Below are 15,105 nucleotides of genomic sequence, written 5' to 3' on the forward strand. Positions count from 1 at the left end.
TAACCATGATGTTTGAAATTTGAAGTTTTGAATCTACAAAAAAATGGAGGAATGGGAATGGGAAATAGAGAAAAAAATTATTTATTTATTTAGCAATGAACATAAAAAAAAATGCTAGATTAGAGTGTAGATCCTACCTCTTTGGCCTTCAATCCCAAGCTCCAATCTCCCCTTGCAAGCTCCTCCAAGCTCCTCTCTCCAAGCTTCAAACTCTCTCTTGCTCCAAACTCTCTTGCTCTTCTTGCTCTCAATGGATGAAGTGAATAATGGGAGGGGAGAGGGTCTATTTATTTTCCCCCTCCCCTTTCCTCTCTCTTCTCCCCTTTTCCCTCCCTCCTCTCTCCTCTCTACCACCGGCATCGCCCTCCCTCTCGGTTGTGCGACCTTTTTTTCCCGTCACCCGGGAGCATTTTTCAAAAGGGGAGCGCTCGGGAGCGATCGCTCCCCCTCTGAAAAAACACTCCCGAAGCGAATGGGAGCAGTCAAGGAGTGAATGCTCCCGACGGCTCCCTAAAACGCTCTGGCCAAAACCAGGGAGCATAAATCGCTCCCACGCGCTCCCGAAATCGCTCCCACGTGCTCCTGAAATCGCTCCCACGCGCTCTCGAGTCGCTCCCGCTCGAAGCACGAATTGGGAGCGGGGACGGGGGGGTGCTCCCTCGCAACCCTGTGTATGACACATGTTTACTTACAGAACCGAAGTCCTCACAGGATCCTCAACAACATGACTCCAAAAAAAGCATTTACAAGAAAGAAGCCAAGTGTGGATCACCTTCGAATATCTGGATGTCCTGTATATATTCATAAACCCAAGGACAAGAGAAAGAAGTTGGATCCTACCAGTGTAAAGGGAATCTTTGTTGGGTAGAGCGCTTCATCAAAGGCGTATAGAATCTATATTAAGGAGGATCATCAAATTGAAGTAAGCAAGCATGTCATCTTTGCTGAGAGTATAGCTTACAAGAAATCAAAGGATGTTTCGGTTGACTCTTATGAAGAAGAGATACCTATCTTTAAGGATATCTCAAGGGACAATGATGGTCAAAATCCAACATCTGATCAAGAAGATGTTGAAGGTCCTAGTGAGCCTATACAACAAGTGATTATTCCATAAAATCAAGATTCGAAAAAGGCCTACTTGGATGAGAACCACTCTACAAGAAGCAGAAGGACATATGGCATCAGGGAACTTTAGGGAAAGTAAAATTCCAAAGAAGTATTCTAGATATGCTGCATATATGACAAAGCTTATTGAAGCAGAACCTTCCTCCTATGAAGATGCAGCTAAACATCAAGAGTGGAGGAATGCAATGTAGGAAGAATACTAGTCCATAATGAAGAATGATGTCTAGGAGATTGTCCCTAGGCCAAGTGACAAATCTATAGTCACTTCAAAATGGATTTACAAGATAAAGCACATTGCAGATGGGAGTGACTATCTATGGAGGGGGCTCTGAGGCGAAAATGGCGGAACCCTAACCCTAGCGGCGACCCTGGCTCGCTCATCTCCATGGCGGTTTACGGACAGTGTGCAGGCATCACGGACCTTTGACCGGCACTAGCGCGACAACCATTCCCGGTTTTCCTGGCACCCGGGTTAACACTGCGGTTTCTCTTCCATCCGTCGAACCCCGCGAACAGGTATTCCTTTCTCTCCGTCGGTCGGTTTCCTGGTCGGTTATCTGGGGCACCACTGTTTTGGCAGGTAATATGGTCGAAGAGGACCTCGTGGACTACGAGGAGGACCCCATGCCTCAACAGGACATCTGGGCATATAATAATCGCCCTGCCATGAAACCCTGGGGAAAAGAACATGTTTCCGAGACAGCTGCCTCCTCCTTACATACACAACTGCCGCACTCGGGGAAGAAGAAGCACACTGATATTAACCTGGCTGACCTCCCGGCTCTCGAATGTCCGCCCCTCTCGCCGGCAACGCTCCATCTTCTGGGTACCTGCCTGCAGACTTCTCCTTCATTTGATTCGCCTCTTCAGAACCCTACACTACCCTCTTTGCCTACACCCCCTCCGCCTCCACCGCCCTCAAACCCTGCATCCATTTCATTGATGTCGTCAAACTCACAGGGTACACAGCGCCCACCCCGTTCACTGCTTCCGGGCACCAGCAGTATCGGCCCCCGCTCCCCTATCCGCTCGGGTTGTTTTAACACGTCGTTGCTTCCTACACACTCTGCGGGATCCGCACAGCACAGCACTTCTGATCCATGCTGCAAACTACTAAAGGATTTCCCTATTGGAAAGCGCTCGGAGAAACTGAAAAAAGGCAAGTGCCTTCGGGCTATAGATTCGGATATCAATCTTACATTTGGTGAAGACGCTCAAATGGCAGATGCTTTCGAAAATGCCCGAAAGGTCCTGGTCGGCAGGGTAAGAGGTCGTACCTACTCGGTTGAAAGATTAAAGCTATGGACAAAGGAGATTTGGGGCTCTCTCCTAAAAGAGCTACCAGTGATCAGGGTCCTAGCGAGGGGCTGGTTCGCATTGCATTTTCACAGGCCCGAATATACCCAATGGATACTTTCCCAATACTGGCATATTGAATTGGCACCAGTCCTGCTAAAGCGCTGGGATCCTCTTTTCGACCCGGAGCGTGAACAATTGGGCGCCGGTCCTATTTGGGTACGACTTCCTGGTTTGCCCATGCAATTTTGGACTCCGCAAGTTTTCAAGAGAATAGGTGACGCACTGGGCACCTACCTGGAGCATGACAAATCCTATGAACAAACTGGAATCATGACCATGGCCCGCATCCTGGTTCACCTTGACACCAGGCCAGGACTGGAGGAGAAAATCACCCTACATCGCAGACACTTCTCGCGCAAGCAACTACTGGACTATGAAGGGGTACCGTTTCGTTGCCGTAGATGCCACAAAATCGGCCATCTGTACAAAGACTGCCCTCTGCTTTCGGGGGTGACATCCAAGGATACAAAAGGACCCAAACAGCAGCCCACAGTGGATCAAAACATAGGAGTAAATAATCCTGTGGAAGGGGATCTGACTCATAACGAGACTCCAACAAAAGTGGTATCAGAAGGCGCCAAGAAGACCAACAACAGAAGGAAGGCTACATCCACTCCTGCACCGCCGCGCACCCGGTCCAAGACAGCGGAGACTGCATCATCTCATCCGGGTAACGCATCTATTCCCATATGCTCTCGTAATTTATCTGAAGTTTTGCATTCTGCTATGCACACCTCTTTGCGGTCCCCTCATATTGATCTGACACCTCTTCCTTCCATCCTCTGCACTATTGCTCCCCCTCCCCCTACCTTCTCCACCACACCCTCTTCTTAAAAGTTGGAGCAGGGCCTCCCCGATCCCTCATCCTCCCCGGCCGGCTCCGGATCGCACCCCTACCATCTTAGACCTCGGGCCCGCACCAGATTGCTTGGACTGGGTTCTTCCCCAGGTCGATACCGCAAGCCAAAGAGGGGTCGACCATCTAGAATCAACTCGGCTATTCAAAGCGTTGTAGCTGATGTCGCCCAGGGGCGACAATACACCATAGAACGGGCACTTAGAGCAATTGAGCCCCTGGCAAGTGGTACCCCATGATTTGGCTCTCCTTCAATTGCAGGGGATTAGCCAACCCCAAAAAGCGATTGGCTCTGAAACGACTGATACATGAATCCAGATGTGACATACTTTTCTTACAGGAGACCCTATGCACCTCTGAGGTGGCGATGCGAACCCTACAGGCTCTTCTCCCAGGTTGGATACTTCAGGGAATGGATGCAAATGGCCGGTCAGGAGGTCTGGCCATTGGCATAAACCCTAGAAAAGGCAAGCCTCTCTCCTCATGGGGGGGCAGAGGATTCCTCGGTATGGACATCTTCTTGGGGGAGCTGGGTTTCCCCATTCGTATTATCAACATCTATGGCCCTAACCTGAATAGGATGTCCTTCTGGCAAAACTTTCTAGATAGCAACCACATTACCCGGGCCACTATACTGGGGGGTGATTTCAACTTCTCCCTGGGTGTTGGAGAATCTTGGGGACATCATGCACAGATTGATCCTATCTCAGAACAGATGAGTATGCTAATTGATGCATATAGGCTTGTTGACATTCCTATGAATAAGAAAGTCCCAACTTGGCACAATCAGCGAACTGGGGAGGCAGCTCTGGGGAGACGGCTGGAAAGATTTCTGGTACATGAGGATCTGATTCCATTATTCCCCCTGTATAGACAATGGGTCAGCTCAGGTGGTCTTTCTGATCACCTCCCAATCCTCTTACAAGTCAGTGATGCAAAAATCAAGCCCCGCTCCCCTTTCAAATTCTTTGCTGGATACCTACAAGACCCGGATTACATTAATATGGTCTCGGAATACTAGGGATCTCAACCTCCTCTAAGAGAGCAGAGAAAAGCTGTGGAATTTTGTGACAGATTAAAAGAGCTAAAGAAATTGACTGAGAACTGGGCGAGAAGGAAGCGACTCAGAGATGAACAGATGCTTATGGATACAGAAACCCAGATAGCCCAATTGACGGACGAAAAGGGGACCGGCTACCTATCTGAGGCATCGAAATCTTTACTGAACCATCTGGTTGGAAAAAAATCAAAGATCCCACAAGAAAAAGAGGAGCTATGGAGGTTAAAAAGCAAAGCCATTTGGCTCAAAGCAGGTGACAGTAATACCAAATACTTCCACAATCTTGCAAATGGTAGAAAGGCATCAAACACTATTTGGCAATTGCCATGTGAACCTGATGGATGGGCTTCCACGCACCAGCAACTTGCCAAATTGGGGGTTTCACATTGCAAAAGGCAATTCACTGCACCAAATGCCATCAATCTTCCAGATATCATCAATCTTGCAGGTCACTTCCCTAGGTTTGTTGGTCAGGAGGATATTGAAGATCTCACTCAACCTGTTACTAAACAGGAATTGGAAAGCACCCTCAAATGGTTCAAGAAAGACAAGAGCCCGGGGCCGGATGGCTGGCCAATGGAGTTCTATCTGGCTTTCTACGATCTACTAGGCGGGGACTTATTGGAGGTCATTGAAGAAAGCCGGATCACAGGGCACATTCATCCCCCAATGAACAACACCTTCATTGCCCTGATTCCAAAATCAGATGACCCTACATCCTTTAATGACTTCCGTCCTATTTCTTTATGCAACTGCCTCTACAAAATCATTTCCAAGATCATTGCAAATCGCATCAAACCCATTCTGTCTTCACATATCTCTGCCGAACAGTTTGCCTTCCTCCAAAATCGACACATCCAAGAGGCCATTGGCACCGCCCAGGAAGCTTTACACTCTATAAAGCATAAGAATCTCAAAAGCATATCTCTTAAGATTGATCTTGCAAAGGCTTTTGATAAAGTTAACTGGCTCTATCTGAAGATGATACTCACCCATTTGGGCTTCCCCCTCATTCTTATAAACTGGATTATGGGCTGCATATCATCAGCCTCCTTCGCTATCCTCATCAATGGCTCGGCCTCTGCTCGTTTCATCATCAACAGAGGAATCAGACAAGGATGTCCTCTATCCCCACTCCTCTTTCTAATTGTCATGGAAGGGCTTAGCAGGCTCATTGCAACTGCTAAAAGGAATGGCGATATCAGTGGACTCAAAATCAAGGAGCATTATTATCTCACTCATCTACTTTTTGTTGATGATATCCTTATTTTTATGAATGGGAGTGTCCGGGACACCACTGCCCTAAATGACATTCTCCAGCTTTTCTGCAAGGCGACGGGAATGGAGATCAATAGAGAGAAATCAACTATGTCCATGGTCGGGTGCACAAATCAGGAATCTCAGCTGGCGACTCAGAAATTCCCTTTCCTGGAAATCAATCTGCTGGATGGCATCAAATATCTGGGCTTTAGACTAAAACCAGATGGTTACAAAATAGAGAACTGGTCTTGGCTCATCTCCAAAATAGAAAAGAGGATCAACTGCTGGCATCACCGACTCCTATCCAAAGCAGGCAGACTTCTGCTGATTAAATCTGTCCTTGAGGCTACTCCAGTATACTGGATGTCGCTCACATGGATCCCAAAGGGCATTCTCAATAGAATTCAACAAACATGCAACAGATTCCTTTGGAATGGAAACAAAAAAGGGAAGATTTTTGCCTGGACACGATGGTCCTTGATCACTACTCCAAAGAAATGGGGGGGGTGGGGCCTTAAAGCTCTCCCGGAATTTGCGCAAGCGCTGGCTGCCAAGCAGGGCTGGTTATTACTTAAACAGAATAGTCTATGGGCTGAAGTTATTCACCAGAAGTATATATGGCCCTTGAATATCATCGACTGGATCCGGAGGCCTCATTGGAACCGACAGGGCATATCGGCGATCTGGAAGGCCACTCTAAACGCTATGCCTCTTATCAGAGATAATCTTTTATGGCGCATTGGTAATGGCACCTCAGTCCGCATTGGCTTCGATCCATGGCCGGGCTCAGGAAATGCGCACATATTACCTGAAGGGCTGGTTCTATATCTAAACAACAGGGGCATCAAATATCTTGCGCAGATAGGTGATCAACAGAATTCCACCATTTTCTCTCAAGCTTGGATAACAGATCGACAATGGCAACTGACAGAAGAGTGGAATACTATCTGGAAAGATTACATTCAGGCATTAATAGAATCACATATCAGACTCAGGGAGGAAGAGGATGAGCTAATCTGGGCTGTATCCAAAAATGGTCAATACGTGTCGAAGATCGGATACTACAAACTGATTGAAGCAAAAAATCCGGACACTCATAAAAGCTGGTGGTCTGCTATCTGGCACCTGCAAGCTCAACCACGAACCAGACTTCTCATGTGGAACATTCTTGCAGACAAAATCCCTACCGGATCCAACCTTAGGAAAAGGGCTTTTGTTGGCCCAACATGGTGTGTTTTATGCAGAAAAGAGGAAGAAACTACCCCACATTTATTTCTCATCTATGCGGTCACCAAGGATTTATGGATGCAGGTCACCCAGGCTCTTAATATAAATGCGGTATGGCAGGGGGAAGACATACCTTCGGCATGGGAACAGTGGTGGACCGCAGTGGCATCAGGAAAACCCAGGAATTTACCACTTTTGGTGACCTGGTATATCTGGAATAGGCGGAATGCAATCATCTTTGAGGATTGCATTGTCAATTGGAACCTTTTACCCTCTACCATATGTGCGGCATATATTGAGATTCCCTTTGATATCAAACAGAAAAACCCCAAGATCATAAATCCAGAAATCATAAACAAAGATATGCCGTGGGCATATTTTGATGGGGCAGCTCAGAGACAAGGCTGCGGGGGAGGCATCCTACTACATCTATCAGACTCACACTACTTTCATATGAGATTGGGACTCGGTCCGGGTACAAACAACCATGCTGAACTCATAACCCTGAGGCATCTTCTTTATTTTGCCTTGTCCAAAAACTGTCGACAATTACAAATTTTTGGGGACTCAAAGACTGTGGTTGATTGGGTTAACCACAAATCCATCTGTCATGCATATTCATTGAAGCATATCTTGGAAGAAATTGTTTTTTTCAAAACACATTTTGACCAGATATCTGTTTCTCACATTTACAGGGAAAGAAATACAATTGCTGACCGGCTCTCAAAAGAAGCGGCGGATCGTCCTCTAGGAGAATGGCTGATCGAGGAACACAAACCAGAGGGGATGCACAGTTTCTATCATAGACCATATATTGATGGTCCCCTTCAGGGAGGCGATGGCCTCTTCTAAGTTTTGCACTACCATGATATATATTGTACATTCCGCAGTTATTTACAGTTATTTTGATCTGCATCTGTACAGCGATCATACTCTATTGAACTGATTTTGTATAGCGATATTGCACTACTATGAGGGACACTGATCTTATACTGTATCCCTGTGGGTACTTATATGTAATTTTGCTTTTTGAACAGTGGTGAAAATCACATTACAGCATATGCCAAATGGCATCAACAGCATGTAATTTCTTTTAATAGAAATTATGAATTTTCTTCTTCGGAAAAAAAAAAAACATTGCAGATGGGAGCATTGATAAATACAAAGAAAGGTTTGTAGCAAGAGGCTTCTCACAAAAAGAAGGGATTGATTATGAGGAAACCTTTGCTCCCACAACTAGATATACAACAATAAGATCGCTTGTTTCATTGGCTGCTACTATGGGATGGAACATCCATCAAATGGATGTCAAGATAGCTTTCCTGAATGGGACCATTGATGAGGAGGTTTACATTGAGCAACCTCAAGGATTTGAAATAAATCAGAAGGAGACTTGTGTCTACAAGTTGAAGAAAGCTCTATATGGTTTAAAGCAAGCACCTAGAGCTCGGCATGCAAGAATGGATCCATACTGATTGAGACTTAGCTTTACCAAGAGTACTGCAGATCCTAACCTATATATCAAGGTGGTCCAGGGTGAACCAGTTATCATACTCTTGTATGTGGATGATCTACTAGTCATAGGTGTAGAGCATTGGATTCAGGAATGCAAGAAGCAGTTAGCAGCCGAGTTCGATATGAAGGATCTTGGGATTATGCATTATTACTTGGGACTAGAAGTATGGCAGAAGCCAGGTGAGATATATCTTGGTCAAGGTAAATATGTGATCAAGATACTTTAGAAGTTTGGCATGATGGATAGCAAGCCTATGATGACTCTTATGATTACCAATTTAAAGAAGTTGAGGAGTTCAGAATCTAGTCCAGTGGATCCTACTTGCTACAGACAGTTGATTAGGTCCTTAATGTATCTGGTAAATACGAAAATGGACATTTGTTTTGCAGTGAATGTCCTCAATCAATTTCAGATGGAGCCAAAACATGATCATTGGATTGCAGCCAAGCATATCCTAAGATATTTGTGTGGAACCATACATCACTGCCTCCGGTATACTGGTAATGAAATCCAACTCATGGGATATACAGATTCAGATTGGGGTGGCAGTGAGATAGACGAAAGAAGCACAACAGGTGGATGCTTCAGCTTAGGATCTTCCATGGTCTCATGGATGAGCAAAAAGAAGGATACCGTTGCTTTGAGTAGTCCTGAAGTTGAATATGTCGCTGCAAGTGAAGTATGTCAAGAAGCAGTTTGGCTCAGGAAGTTATTATCAAACTTGTTTGAAGGACCGCTTAGCCCTACACGGATACATTGTGATAATGAAAGTTGCATAAGATTAATGGAAGACCTGGTGTTTCATGCTAGGACAAAGCATATAAATAATAAGTACCACTATGTCAGAAGCTTGGTATGAGATGGGGTCATGGAGCTACACTATCTACCTACATATGAACAGGTAGCAGACATACTGACTAAAGCATTACCAAACAAGAAGCTTGAGTACCTGAGAGGTAAGCTTGGTTTGGTGGACATCTCCTCCCTAATTGAGAGGGAGTGATGTCGGATAGTTCTTGTCTTGATGGGTCATGCACTAGATCAGTGCTAACAGCCGTAAGTCCTAGTGAAGAACATAAAGAAAGAATGGAGTCTAGAGGATTGGATAAGCATCTTAGATTGGGATTTCTTATGGATTGTAGAATCCATGAAAATAAGTTGTTGACCGATACTCTTTGAGGATGAAGTAGGGCATCCAAGATAAGAGTAGTTGAAGAGGATTGATATTCTTTGAGAATTCAGGTTTGAAAATCCAAGATAAGGTGCATCTTGGACCCATGTTGATAAAATTGCCAATTTTTTGGCGATGTGCCGACGAATAGCAAATTTTTTGGCTGGAAAAAATAGCGATTTATTTCTTTAGCGATTTTTCTCAGTTTTTCCCAATTTTGAAAAAATGAATATATAATGTATTTTTAATGTTTGCTGATTTTTTTGCCGATGTTTCCAAGATGATGTTTTCTAGACCCTTGTCGATTTTTTGCCAATGCCAATTTTTTCAACACTATCTAGGACGAGATATCCTAGAAATGATTATCAAAACATTGCCTCTCAACAAGGCAAGGCAGTTGTATCCCTTGTTGAGTCAAGGTTAGAGGGCACCCTAGTTAGATTGAAGAGCATACTAGTCCTGTAGATCAATCAGTTATTGCTAACATTGCCGGGCATTTGGGTGGTTCTTTGCCAGCAGGTCGCCAATTAAAATCCCCCTAGGTTAGGGGAACTAGTCTACACTGACAGGTTTACTAACACACATGTGGGAACTATCCCTTGGGTTTCCCCATGAGGTTCTTCTTCCAAGAAAAACAATATCATCCCAGATTATTTGGGACCTTCCCCAACAAATACACACGTTTAAAATTGTACTGATTTATTTCAATTTTCTCAATGCCTTCAAGGGCTAGTTACCATCAGATGATAGCTTTGAGGATAAAACCATTTAAAGTTTTACTGATTTATATCATTTTTCTCCATAAACCCTTTATAGTTTTATTGATTATTTCAACTTTGTTGATGTCCTGGAAGACTAGATACCAGCAGATGATAAAGTTTTACTTATTTATATCAATTTTCTCAATGAATAACTTTTCCTGTTCAGTTGTGGGCTAACTTCAACTTGTAAATACCAAAATAAAACCAATAGGTTTCTGATTCAACGGTGAAGGTAATGGCTTGTCAAGCTATCTAGCAGAGTTCAATTTCCTAGAGATACGAATAATCAGTTTAGACCAGGTTCAAGTCTTGTGTAATTTTGCCAGAAAACTAACCAACGGTTTGACTGGCCCTCATTCGTGAATGAAGATGGACCATCAAATACACGCCGCCTGTGTTGCCTGATGTATTCGGGCCAATTGTAATGATTCTGGAGTTTAAAAGAAGCAATTATTTTTAAAACTCAAAAAAATGCCATTGTAATCCAACTCATGAGAAAAGCAATCAGTATAAAACAGTATGCCTTTTCGGTTTCTTCAAAGCAAGTCTGTAAGAGCTAAAACTTCCTTTATTGCCCCTTGACCCATTCTACATAAAATGAGAATTGAACAAACCCCACACACACAGCTCCAAAGGAATCAAAGCAAAGCCTCGAGGACTGGCTCAGTACCTGGGTAATGGGGTTTAGGCCATGGAAAAGGAGAAGACTCCGCAGCTGCAGATGGGTCTTCCAAAGTCCTGAACATAATCACATCTTCGGCCTTCTTAGCTAGTCCTGGAAAGCCGACATCCTTGGCCCAGTAAATCCCTTTCTGTATAAATTCCTTGTCCTTCTGTAAAATCTTCCAAAATGATGTCCTTGGCTGCTTTTTGGTTTTGCCCACAGAGGGGAAACTGATTGAGGGAAAAATGCTTTGTTTTCCGTTTGCGTGTGCTAAAACCGGATTGTGGGCTGATAAAGTGTTGCAGAGCAATCCGAAACTACCCCCTGACGACATTGTGTGCATTTGGGTATGATGCCTGCTACTATTGAGGTATCGTGGCGTAGAGAGAGATCATCTCCAGAGTCGGGGGTGGTGGAATGGAGTTGGGTTTGTGGACAGTTTTACAGAGGAGTTGGAATTTTGCACCTGGAAAATGGGAACTGCATTGGTTTTAAAAGAACATCTGGTGGATTTTGTGTTTGTGGTAGGGACGAGTCATCAAATTGTAAACGTGTGGCTGCTGAGGCTGCTGAGGCATTTAAAGGCTTTCTTGTCTTATGTCCTGTAGCCTGATACTGAGGCTGTCGATAACTGCCCCATGTTTGTTGAACTTTGAGTAGGAGTTTTGTAACATATTTAGACATTTGGTGTGTAGGTAGAAGGAAAACTAGCTTAAAATATTAATCCGACAGGGTGGAGAGATTTGAGAACACTGGAAACAACCATGTAATTTTATTCTGTAAATAAACTAGTGTGTTTTTTTAAAATAAAATATTTGAAAAAAATTATATAAATTTCATAAGTAAAATCTGTATATATGAAAAAATTATTTAAATTAAAATTGATATTTTTTTCCAAATACTTATCTAAAATAAAATAATTTATGTGATTATTATGTAACATAGTTTCTGTTATGTAGATTGAAAGGGAGTCAGAGTAATTTACAGTTTTTTAAATATTGATAAAATAGTAAGTCAGAGTAATTTACAGTTTTTTAAATATTGATAAAATAGTAATTTCAGATCTTGATTGAGCACTCTGTTTATATGTTCTTTATACTTTTACTACATTGAATCTATCTATCTATCCTATAATTTGTATTTCTTGTGTTTTAATTGCACTGAATTTATCTATCTTATAATGTGTATGTTTGTTATTTAAAATTTACTATTTTATTATTTGTATGTTTGTTATTTTAATAGATAGTTTGAAAATTTTACGTAGTTTATTGTGATTTTGGAATAAAGTAAACTAAAAATTTATACCACGATTGCAATTCTTATAATATTATATTTATAAAAATGTTTACATGAATATTTTTTTATTTGAATATATATGTATTATAATAATTTTATTTATTTGTTTGTTTAAATTAGTTGGTGTGTGTGGTGTTTAATTTTTTAAGTGTTTTGTATTTAAATTTTTATAGGGAAGGATTAAGGATGAAAACTTGTTATGGAGATAAAAATTGCTTTATAAAGTTTTTAAGTTTGGTCTAGCTTAGCACAACGTTTTTTACTTGGACAGATGGTTCTTTCATCTAACGTTAAAACTGACTTCAACCTAAACTCATTCAAAAATTAAAAATAAATAAAATAGAAATTCTATTTATTTAAATAATATTATTTTCCTTTTTTTTATTTTAAAGAAAAATTAATATAAGAGCAATATTTTGTCCAAAAAAATCATCAAAAGTAGTTTATCACTGGACCCTTGTATTACACAAACATCTCAAACCCTTGTTGGGAGCAGTAAGTGTTAAGAGCAACGAGCCTTGGGAGCAGTGAATGTTGAGAGCAGTGAGCAGCGAGAGCTGTGGGCAATGAGAGCAGCCAAACAAGAGCATTGAGAATAGCAATTGTGTTGAGAGCAGTGAGCAGTGTCAACCAAGTTTTCTATTTTGGAGCAAGGGAAGCAAACAAGCAAACAGACAGAAGCAGAGACAGGAACAAGACATCAAACAGCTAGTGGGACCAAAGAACGCTCAAAGGGACCCAGTCTTTGTAGGGGAGGTTTTCTCCTCTTTCTTTTCCGTTTCTTATGATTTAAGTTGTGTTTATCTCATTTAAACTGGCACAAATTAATTGTGATCAATATAAAACTAAAGCAAAACACAATAAAACAAATATGATGGTTAATCTAGAGGACCCAAAGGAAAGGTTGCCACTGTTGAGAGAGGAGTCCAACATAGAGGAGACACAAATACCACTCCTTAACATAGCAGGAAACAAATTTGCAAACTATTCGATTACTATGGAGGGGGTAGGGTACAACGGTGGTTTGCAATCTCAAGTGAAGGGTTCACTGCCATTGCTAAACCTTGTGCATCAAGTAGGTGGGAGCTCTTATTGGAAACCCCACCTTCAACTTGTTAATGGACCTTCATTTCCTCACCCTACCATAGATTCAACGGGATCATGGGCTTCTTCTATGGCAAATTTTCTTCAGAAGGGCACCTACAACACAGACGAGAGATTGGTTTTTGTAAATGCAAAACAATATAAGGGGATTTTAAGGCGTAGGCAGATCCGAAAACTAAGGCAAACACCTAAGAAAAAAATTGCAATGATCCTGCCGAAAGTAAACAGCATATCTAGCAAGGCCTCTCAAACCAGTGTAGGGCAAAGAGAAGCTATTAAGGGTCTCAAATCAAGTCTGAACAGAACAAAGGGTTTTGTAGCAAACAAAGAAGATAAAAAAACAAATAAGCATGACAACAAAGGCCTATATAGTCCCACATCAACACCATTAATGTGGTCATCAGGACTATATGTGGAAGAGCTCATGAGCATGAAAAGGAGACTCGAAATTTTAGAAGCGAAAAGGTGGTATGAAGGCAATAAAGTAAATGAAATTGTGAAGTTCAAGGGCAGATTAGAGAGGGAAAATAAAGCTTTTAAGGAACAAATCACAAACATGCAGGGTAAAATTGAAAAAGGGCAGCAAGAAGTGGTTGCCTTGAAACAAGAATTGGAGCATATAAGGTAAACATCCTTGAGAAGTCAGAATTGATAAAAGAAGAGGACACAACACAAATAAAGGAGATTCAATTAGCATTGGTCGAACTGGAAACTAAAGAAAATCAACTAAAAGATTGGATAAAAGAGGCTAAATCATGGTCGCAAGTTGTAAGTGGGTCATCAAACAATAAAAAAGGAATCATTGAGAAGCAAATCAAAATTCAAATAAAAGAAGAACAAGACAAGCAAGGCAAGGCTACAAATATCATTATCAAAGGGTTGAGGGACTACAAGGAAAATGAAAGGACCGACATCTTAGCAAGGGACTTCCTTAAAGATCAATTGAAGTGGATAGGGTGTATTCATCAAACCAGCAGGATTAGAAAGGAGGTCGAAGGGTGAAGAGATAAACATGTAAGAGTTATCTTGAGGAATATAGAAGATAAGAATATGATCCTTAGAAATAGAGGATTACTTCGAGGCACATGCATCTACTTAGATGAGGACTTAACTCTTGCTTGACAAGATCAACAAAGAAAGGAGTGGAAAAAAGTGAAAGCAACAAGAAATGAGGGAAAATGGGCATGGTTGAAGAACAAGAAAGCTCAAATCAGTGATTGGTTCCCAAATAAGAAATAGGAAATAGGGGCCCCACTGGACTGCTTACAAGTAGTAAGTTGGAATTGCAGAGGTTATCCATGGAGAAGAGGTTTGGGGTTGGGGCCCATAGCAGAGGGGAAGGATATTATCATTCTTGTAGAAACACATGAGCATGATGGATGCAAGGTTCCAGATTTTGAGGGTTACAAGAAGATTTCAGTTTGGAACAAAGGAAATGAGACAAGCAAAGGACACGGGGGAGTCACAGTGCTAATAAATGAAAAATGGGGTGGAATTGTAAAAGTAGAAAAAGAGGATCTAAATAAACAATACATTTGGCTACAAATAACAGAGAAGGAGATTACTTTTAGGTTGGCGGCTTGTTACTTTGCCCCCAAAAAACTCAAAGAGCTATAACAGAAGAAATTTAGACAATGAAGACTCATATGCCTCATTAAAGAGAGATATATATTTATTCGGACCTCTTGGGGAAATATTGTTAATAG

At 42.1% G+C, this 15,105-nt stretch overlaps 1 protein-coding gene across 1 annotated transcript in view; it reads right to left on the reverse strand.

Annotated features, from left to right (window-relative positions):
* Window positions 1-11,631, reverse strand: part of LOC149226454 (uncharacterized) — a 513,224-nt gene extending 501,593 nt beyond the window's left edge. The window contains exon 1 of the mRNA XM_089377495.1: window positions 11,006-11,631. Within this exon, the coding sequence (XP_089233621.1) occupies window positions 11,006-11,342 (337 nt within the window). The 5' untranslated portion in view covers window positions 11,343-11,631. The remainder of the gene's footprint in view (window positions 1-11,005) is intronic.
* Window positions 11,632-15,105: the final 3,474 nt, after the last annotated feature.

Source organism: Pinus tabuliformis, chromosome J, assembly GCF_031772625.1.
Source record: "Pinus tabuliformis cultivar Carrire ecotype Pingquan chromosome J, CPIR1, whole genome shotgun sequence".
Taxonomy (NCBI): Eukaryota; Viridiplantae; Streptophyta; class Pinopsida; order Pinales; family Pinaceae; genus Pinus; species Pinus tabuliformis.